This window comes from Colias croceus, chromosome 25 (genome assembly GCF_905220415.1).
Source record: "Colias croceus chromosome 25, ilColCroc2.1".
Classification (NCBI taxonomy): domain Eukaryota; kingdom Metazoa; phylum Arthropoda; class Insecta; order Lepidoptera; family Pieridae; genus Colias; species Colias croceus.
This window is the reverse complement of record NC_059561.1, coordinates 833,339-843,440: the sequence shown is the minus strand read 5'-3', so window position 1 is coordinate 843,440 and position 10,102 is coordinate 833,339. Positions and strand designations below refer to the sequence as shown.

The 10,102-nt window shown below is 34.3% G+C and overlaps 2 protein-coding genes across 2 annotated transcripts; one reads left to right on the top strand and one right to left on the bottom strand.

The window, feature by feature from the left end:
* The first annotated feature begins 201 nt into the window (after nt 1–201).
* LOC123703254 (eclosion hormone-like) lies at nt 202–459 on the top strand. Its single transcript, XM_045651198.1, has one exon. It carries the CDS (start codon nt 208–210, stop codon nt 457–459), a length of 252 nt encoding a protein of 83 aa, XP_045507154.1. The 5' UTR covers nt 202–207.
* Nucleotides 460–8,623: 8,164 nt separating this feature from the next.
* LOC123703208 lies at nt 8,624–9,547 on the bottom strand. Its single transcript, XM_045651138.1, has one exon. It carries the CDS (start codon nt 9,508–9,510, stop codon nt 8,704–8,706), a length of 807 nt encoding a protein of 268 aa, XP_045507094.1. The 5' UTR covers nt 9,511–9,547; the 3' UTR covers nt 8,624–8,703.
* Between the last annotated feature and the right edge of the window lie 555 nt (nt 9,548–10,102).

Sequence of the window (10,102 nt, the reverse complement as noted above, 5' to 3'; positions counted from 1 at the left end):
CTCACTACTACTGCCCAGATAAAAAGGTATCTACTCAGAATAACACTTCAGCCACTTATCAATTAAGTAGCTAATGGAAAGCTCAGCAGTGTCCAGCACGGTTGGTTGGTTCGAGTGTCGGGCGGCTGGTATAAAGCGAGGGCGCGGCTCCATGTGGACACTCACGCAGCATCAGCCTCTCCACTCGTGCACAATCTGAGCCGCAAGATGTCCGCCAAGCTCGCAGCCATGTTCGCGCTTGTTGCAGTCGCAGCGAGCCTCGTCGAGGGCAATCCTTCTATCGTCACTGGATACGACCACTTGGAGTTGTGCATTGAGAATTGTGCTCAATGCAAGAAGACGCTCGGAGCGTGGTTCGAGGGCCCGCTGTGTGCGGACTCTTGCCTCAAGTTCAGAGGGAAGCTGATCCCCGACTGCGAGGACTTCGCCTCCATTGCACCCTTTCTCACTAAGATTTAAACAAGACTTTCAAATACTGTAATGAAACAAACTGGATAGTTGCGTTACATCTAATAAAATTGTATAAGCTTTTTAAAAAAGTTTGCTTAGGTAAATAGTGTGTACTGTGTAGCTTTGGTTGACCCTATTTAGAATTTAGAACTTAACTCTGTTAAATTTCTGGTTTTGTACAGATGAACGGTGAAGAACTAATCTGAAAGTATTATAATATTATCTTTAATATATCTAAATGGAGAAATATTTTCATGCTAATTTTAGTTTGAAGCATATTGTGATAAAATTATAATCATTATCTAGTTAATAAATTATATTACGACAGTACTTACCTATATGAAATTTTTTATTTATTTCACCTTTCTAAATATGACTTTATTTATTTTGACCTAAAGGGCCACTGACTTTTTTTTTTTTTTTGAGTATTTACTTAGTTGTGTTATAAGTTTATAGCACTATTGCGATCATAAAACTAATACATATAACGCAAGCAATAGTTAACCGATGAAAAAAATTATAGAACCTCATAGATTTGATTTCGATTTTTTAATCGCAATCAAATCTATGAGGCTCTATAATCTCTATAGATCCATAGTTGCTCAATAAGTTGAGCAACTATGGATCGATCGCTCAATTTAAATTGAAGTTAATTTTATTTATTTATTATTTAAACAATCAATCATCAAAATAGTCGTTTAGTCAGCATTCGAAATTTCTTATCCGGAACATGTTTGTAAAGTTTCTATAAATTTTATATTAATTTTAAAGCATTGAAAATGAATGCTTTACAAATGAGATTCGGGTGGCTGAGAGGCTAGGCGTCCGCGTCGTTCGGGCAAGGCGAAAGACGCGGCTTCGAATCCCGCCTCGTAATATATTAATTAAATGGAAATATTAAAAATGTTATGAAGATTCAAAGGTGCTTTTATAAAAAGTCTAATTGAATAAATAAATGTTTGAGTTTGAGTTCTAAGTTTAAAAATATCTCACGTTTCTATGAAGAAAAGCACATTCTAGAAATATCTTGGCAATTGACATTGCATGATAATAGAAAATGCGATAAAGCTTATAGCATTCAAAATATTACAGTTTTCTGCTAAGAGGGGTTAGACAAGTGGCTTTCTATTAGCGTAACGTTTGATAGAATAGATTATGAATTTATGAGATTGACGTTAAACGTTACGCTAAACGAAAGCCACTTGTCTAACCCCCAAGGAAATAATTATTTTATTTTATTTATTTATTACATTTAATTCAGGTGACAGGCAATAAATACACAAACCATAGAATAACCTTACAGACTATAACATACATATTTATAACTTAAACTAAGAATATATTTTAATTTGAACACAAAAACAAACTATTGTAAAGACTATATCATCACTACATAGTATAAAACAAAGTCGCTTTATCTGTCCCTTTGTCCCTTTGTATGCTTAAAGCTTTTAAACTACCTACGCAACAGATTTTAATGCGGTTTTTTCAAAGCGGGCGAAGCCGCGGGGCGTAAGCTAGTAGAATATAAATTATACTCTAACGCGACATAGTATGCAAGTCACAAAATATCTTTATTATCAACAATATATTAACTCTTATCGCATCTAATTTATATTAAAAAAAATATCCTTCTAATATTATAAATGCGAAGTTTGTGAGGATGGATGTAGGTGTATATTTGTTACTCTTTGACGGAAAAACCACTGAACGGATTTTAATAATATACTTGGCAGGGATGTATATTAAAAAAATTTTTATAGCTACAAATAACATAAATATATTGTTGATTATGTTCTAAGTTAAATGGTTTCCATTTTATTCCAGTTTTTCAAAACTGCCCCTAGGGGTTTCAAATGTGCCCCATTCGCGGGGCACATTTGAACAAAATCGAGTTTTTTAAAAATTGATACTGTGTAACTATAGCAAGTCAAAATAACTAAATATAATTTTTTTTATGTAGTATAAGCCCCATATCTTATATTAAAATAAAATAAATCTTGATTGGTCATACCATACGGGACAAAAAAATTTTTATTTAAAAAGTGTTCAAATGTGCCCCCCTCTCCCCTAAAGATATTTCCACCTTTACCAACTAAACATACTCTAAATTCCAGCGCAATCGAGTAAAAAGGTTTCATTTCTTTAAAACTACGCAGAGAAGATTCTTGTACACATTCCTTTATCACATATCTCTAATGCAAATGGTAAGAAAAATCACAATTTAAGTACTTATATTTAGCTCAAATACACGTCATCTTTTTGAATATTATTTTAATTATAAATTTTAGAATAATAGCTTATTCCTAAAAGCTCTATGTTTACTATAGTTATAGCTTAGACATAATGTACCAAAGACCTTATTCCTATTTTACCCCCAATGGATAAAAGTTCATCATAGCATGGTAATTATCTACTGCTTTGCATACAGGTCTTGCAACGGAACCTATATGTATGTATGTATGGTTTTCAAGCATAAACTACTTACTGGACCGATATCAAAAATTCTTTCACCATTAGAAAGCTGCATCTTCAGTGAGCAACATAGGCTAAATTGCATTTTCAAAAAAAATAGAGATCCTTACCAAAAATGCAATAATGTAACCCGCGGTGTAAAAAATTCCTTAATAAAAATTCTGTAATCGCGTGCGCTGCGGAATCTATTTATTCCTTGAATTACGAGTATGGTTCTTATGAAAAAAAACGTAAACATGTAGGTACTACGGGCGAAGCCGGGGCGGACCGCTAGTTTTTTATAATTACGTTACGTTAATGAACGGCTTACTAGTTCAAATCGCCAGTTATTTCGTATCGCAAAGCTTCGCTCAAAAGAACGTGGGTTTAAATACTGTTGGACAAAGAACGGCTCCATACTTTTGCGAAAACAAGAAGGAAATCCATCAATCCTCATTCGGACCACGCAAGACCTGGAATCGGCGCTCGGCTCCCCGACCTCCGAAAACCAATAACTGTAACCATGGAGCGTTCCAAGGCAACACCGTAAAATTCCTCAAAATTCTCAATTATAATTATATAATAACAGCTAGCACTCCTAATCAGTATAAAACTTATGTTTTAATTAATTATCGCATGAATATTAATGTATTTTTGTTATATACCTCTAAAAGCACGCAGACACGCATCATATATCATACACAACACACTAACCACAACTTACTTTACACAAACACCCAACTCACAAACACTCTTTATCAATATTGTTACCTAATTAATACCTTCAAACTCACGCAGACACACATTCTATATTACACACTATACACACACTACAACTATTTATTTTACACATTTTACACTCAACTCACAAACACTCTTAATCAATACATAATATGCACTACCTTTAAGATCACGCAGACACACATCCTATTTTACATACTACACACAAAACAAAACAAATTATTTTATACCAGTACTGAATTCACAAAAAATCTCAATCAACATCGTTACAAAGAAATCCCAAAAACTATTTTCGTGTGCAAGAATTATTCATATACTTTTCTGCATTCCAACTCTTTTCGCACGTTGGCGTTCTGCAGCACTTCATATAAAGCAACTCCACATCGTTATACTTTCATTCGTTTTAATTCACATCTATGGCTGTAGTTAATATTATTGATGATTTAGATAAATACTTACAGGTGGAATGCTTCACTTTTGAAAACACAGAAGATTGCAGAAAAAAGCTTTCCAATACACGATTTAACTTCAAATTACTAACGCTTAATGTAAGAAGTTACCAACGCAACTTTGATGACTTTGCAGTTACTTTAACAAACCTCAACCTTAATTTTGACATTATCGTTTTAACCGAATGTTGGCTTTCTGATGGCACAATACTAGATGTTTTACCTGGATATTCTGTAGCAAGGACAAATACACAGAACAACAAAAACGGCGGGATAATAATCTATCTGCGAGACATCTACACCAAGACCATTTTACAATCGAACATTTAGTGTAGCTGTGTGTAGGGAGATGAAATTAAAGATAGCGGCCAATTAAATTTTATATTTCTTCTAAATTACACAAAAATATATTATTTATATTCACTAACTACAAAACGTGGGTCGGTGGCGCGAGCTATGGGACAACTGAGGGGCGACGCTATGTGACTGTGCGACGCAGCCGAAAATCCTGCGTCAGCACAGCACCTACAATATTCCCCCCTTTTCAAAAAAAATGTGGAACATTTTTAAACAAAATCAAATTAAATTATCTTTATTTAGATTACTAACTCGCACTACGAACCCTAACAATTCTGCTGACAGACAAAAAATAACAATGTGAAACATAATACAAGATTAGTTCAGGAGTCGGTGAAACATTTTTATAAACACACGAACATTTATTTTTAAAAAAGATACTTAACATATAAAAATTACTAGTCTGCAGCCATGGTGTTTGATATAACGTTATGATGTCCTCTCTTGGCATCATTGCGGCCATTTGCCAACAATACAATCTAATAAAGTCCTACGATCGAACAACATAACATTACATACACACAAACATTATAATGTAAAGTAACATTATTAATAAAAAAAATACGCAATGTATAATATTAAGGTATCATGTACCTAGTACATTAACATGCAAATAAAATCATTCACAATTATCTAATACGAAAATATAATTAAAATTGTTCCCGTCTCTTATACTATGACGATAGATACAATAACAATGCAATATATGAAACGTCATGACATTAAAATTTTAATAACACACAAAGAAATATAACTGCAATGAAAATTATTATGATTCCAAATATATTAATTTTATTTTCCAGCTTTGAAACATTGGAAATACTTTCGTTAGACAACACTTTCCTTGGTTTGATTTAATCCCATAGTAAAATTGTAAAATATTGTATATAGGAAAATAATTGTATAAAATGTATATATTTAGTTGTATATAGTTTGAAAATAAAAATGTTGAATAAAATATTTAAATATAACCATTCTTTAAATTCAAAGAATTACGTGACCTAAAACAACAACATACAATTTGCAACGTTGCATGGTTGCAATAACAATGGCTATGTACATGATTAAAACATAAATTTACTTGGCGTTTTTCGTATTCGCCCTGATCGTGTAACATAATTTTTACAGCTGGATTTGTCTGTCTCAAACGTTACCTTTTTAATTACCTTTTTTGTATGTAGCGAATCATTAATTTTACTATCACTCATATTAACAGACTTACCTGTGAACTTAGTCACAATATTATTATCATCAGGTAAAACGTATGCAGGTTTTAACCTATCTACTGAAACGTTAAGTTGTCTGTCCATTAATTGAATTTTAAAAGTTTTATCCTTTCTACTAATGACACGATATGGCCCATCATACGGCGGTTGTAATGGTTTCCGTACGGTGTCATTTCTTAAAAATACATATTCGCAATCAATTAAATCTTTATGAATGAACATTTTACACGGTAATTTATTAATTCTAGGTACCGGTTTCATACTGTGTATAATCGACCTCAATTTATCAACATAACTATGTTCGTCACACGGTTTTATATTACTTGTGTCATAAAAATCACCAGGCAGCCTTATATTACTGCCATAAATCATTTGAGCTGCAGTTACGCCTGTGTCTAATTTAACAGTTGTGCGTAACCCTAACAATACTGTTGCTAGTTCATCAACCCATGAATTACAATTTAAACGAGCCATAAGCGCTGCTTTTAAAGATCTATGCCAACGCTCTACTGCACCGTTGCTCTGTGGATGATATGGGGTGGTCCGCAACTTTTGTATTCCCATTAATAACATAAGCTGCTTAAATAAATTACTTTCGAATTGTCGACCTTGGTCACTTGTAAGCCTAAGGGGACAACCGAACCTACAAATCCAACCCTCATACAACACCTTTGCCACAGTCTCCGCAGTAATTTCTTTTAAAGGAAAAGCTTCGGGCCACTTGGTGTACCTATCTATGATTGTTAGACAATATCTAAACCCTTCTGATGAAATTGGCAATGGCCCTACAATATCAATATGTATATGCTCAAAACGGCTCGAGCCTTGAAAACTTCCTAAATCGGATACAGTATGTTTTGAGACTTTAGCTCTTTGGCACTTAATACATGTTTTAGACCAAATTCCTATATCCTTATTCATTTCTGGCCAAAAATATCTATCTGTTACTAATTTTTTTGTGGCTCTAATACCCGGGTGACTTAAATTATGCACAGCATCAAAAGCTAAACGTCGAAATTGTTTAGGTAAATATGGTCGAATTCTATCTGTGGATGTTTCACAATAAATTTGTTTATTACAATCGAACATTGCAACACGCTTAAGTGTAAATTGACTGTTTACGTTTGACCGGTGTCGCATTTCTGCAAGTTGTTCATCCGTTTCCTGCGCTCGGGCGAGTTCTGCGAAATCTAAAACGGTGGGACATGTTATTGTTTCAATTCTCGATAACGTGTCAGCGACTATATTTTCCCTACCTGTTACATGACGAATATCTGTACAAAACTCACTAATAAACATAATTTGCCTAGTTCTTCGAGCAGTTTCCCTATTTGTACCTATTTTACTAAATGCAAAACAAAGTGGTTTATGATCTGTATAAACTATTAATTCGCGCCCTTCAACCATGTTGCGAAAATGAATAATTGATAAATATATCGCTAACAATTCTCTATCATAGGTACTATATTTACGCTGAGCTTCCGTAAGTTTACGTGAAAAATATCCTAAAGGTTGCCAAATATTGTTAATTTTTTGTTGTAAAACTGCACCTATACACGTATCTGAAGCGTCAGTCATAAGAGACAATGGAGAATCTAAGGAAGGATATGTCAACAAAACTGCATTTTTCAAATCGATCTTACATTGTTCAAAATTTTGCTCTGCTAATTTATTCCAATTAATTTTACTTTTGTCTTTCCGTTTCGCACTACCAAGATATTTATTTAACTCTGACTGATGTTCAGCCGAGTGCGGAATATGAGATCTATAAAAATTTAACATGCCTAAAAATCTTCTAAGTTCTTCTATAGTACTAGGCTTAGGAAAATCTAAAATTGCTTTAACCTTGTCTTCGAGCGGCTTAATGCCCTCGGTAGAAACTTCATAACCTAAAAACTCTAATTTTTGCTGACCAAAACTACATTTTGAAAAATTGATAGTTATACCGAATTGATTAAAACGATCAAAAACTTGCTCTAAATGTTCTCTATGCTGACTTTCTGATTCTGAACTGATAATGACGTCATCGATATAAATAAATAAGAAATCTAAACCTTTTAAAACTGTTTCTTGCATGAAACGTTGGAAAGTTTGCGCAGCGTTTCGCAAACCAAATGGCATACGCATAAATTCAAATAAACCAAAAGGTGTAATAACTGCTGTCTTTTTTATGTCATTCTCTGCAACAGGCACAGAATTATAGGCTCTATTAATATCTAATTTAGAGAAAATTTTCTTATTACCCAAAATATATGTAAAATCATGTAAACGTGGTACCGGATAACGATCTGGTTTCGTAATTGCATTTAAACGTCTATAATCACCGCAAGGCCTAATATTACCATCTTTTTTGGGAACTATATGTAGTGGACTTGCCCAAGGACTACTACTCGGTCTACAAATCCCTAACTCTTGCATAACAATAAATTCATTTTTAGCCTTTACGTACCTGTCAGGAGGAAGCTGCCTCGCTCTCGCATGCACTGGCGGTCCTGTCGTCTCGATATAGTGACAAACATCGTGTTTTGGCGTCTCTTTGTAAGAAATAGGTTTAGTTAAATCAGGGAATTTATTCAATAAATCGGAATATGGACATTCCATAATTGTTTTTAAAGTGGGCACAGTAGAATTTGAGATATTTCCCTTAGTACTCAAATTAGTTACTTGATCAATCAATCTACGTCCGTTTAAATCAATTAATAATTTATGATTAGCTAAGAAATCCGCACCAATAATTGGTTGCTTTACATCCGCTAATATAAAAATCCAACGGAACGGTCGTCTCAGACCCAAATCTAGAGACAAAAAATGAATACCATATGTTTTAATTTCCGTTCCATTAGCAGCAAATAATTTATATTTATTACCTTCTGCATAAACCTTACCATACACCACACTACGCGGGATGACGGACACATTTGCACCACTATCAACTAAAAAGTTTAGTCCTGAATTTCTGTCCAAAACACTGAGACGGTTATTTCTGTAGACTCGGTCGCAGGCACCCGTCGCTGGCTGCACCGATGCTAGTTTTCCGCTGGTTTCTCACGCTGACTAGGTTTCCAGTTGCACGGTTTCACACATTTCGTCGCTTTGTTTTTATATTTGTAATGGTATTTACAAAGCCAATTGGGATTATGCCTTTGATTAGGTTGAAATCTACCTCTTGACCTGGATCGTGACCTCGTTCTAAAATTTGATGAATTATTTCTTGTTTCCAATCTTCTCAGTCGATTATTTAATTTTTCTATCTCACTAATCAAATTATTTTCTGGACTGTTGCTTAAACTGGACTGTTGAACTGCTGATACCGAGTTTAAGGGTGTCATGCTCTCCATAACTTTATCTGCTATTGATGCCAAAATATCTTCACTTTTACTCTCGGATACGGCTAACACAGCTCTTATTGCCGGCGGTAATAAATTTTGCCATAAAACTAGAAGTGTTTCTGTTGTTACTCGTCCACGCGCCAAATCTTGCATTTTCCTCATTAATTGTGACGGTTTTTGATCACCCAATTCCATTTCGCCAATTAATTTTTTTATTTGTCGATCTTCCGATTCTTCAAAAATTTGTAATAATCTTCTTTTTAATTTTTCATATTTTCCTGTCTCCGGCGGGCTAATTAAAATGTCCGTGACTTGGTCGATGACTTCTGGCGTTAATTTAGAAATTACTATTTGGTATTTCGCTTCATCTGACATTTTCTGTGGCGTTAAAACTGCCTCCGTTTGAATAAACCATATTTTCGGCGATTTCTTCCAAAAATCTGGGATGCGGGACGTAATGGAGACTGACGATAAACTTGCAAATTCTTCTTTAACCGGTTCCATGGTGATATTTAATTTTTATATGTACTTTTATGTGTTATTAAATTTTAGTTATTTAAATTTTACCGCTGCCACCGCCCTGTAGTTTCTTCTTGAGTTGTCCGTATATATATATTTATATATTAATTTTGAATATTTATTCTCCCTACTACACACTCACGTCGATATATCACGCCGGTCGAGATCACGTCGGGGTCACCAATTTAGTGTAGCTGTGTGTAGGGAGATGAAATTAAAGATAGCGGCCAATTAAATTTTATATTTCTTCTAAATTACACAAAAATATATTATTTATATTCACTAACTACAAAACGTGGGTCGGTGGCGCGAGCTATGGGACAACTGAGGGGCGACGCTATGTGACTGTGCGACGCAGCCGAAAATCCTGCGTCAGCACAGCACCTACAAACATAACTGACTCAGATAGTCTCCTCATTCAAATTGACACAAATACCGTTCTCCTAGGGCTATATCGTTCTCCTTCTTACTCAAACATAGATAGGTTCTTATTCTCTCTAGACGAAAATTTGAGTACATTAAGAAGATACCAAACAGTAATGGTTGCAGGGGATAATCCGGCTCATAACAAACGAAA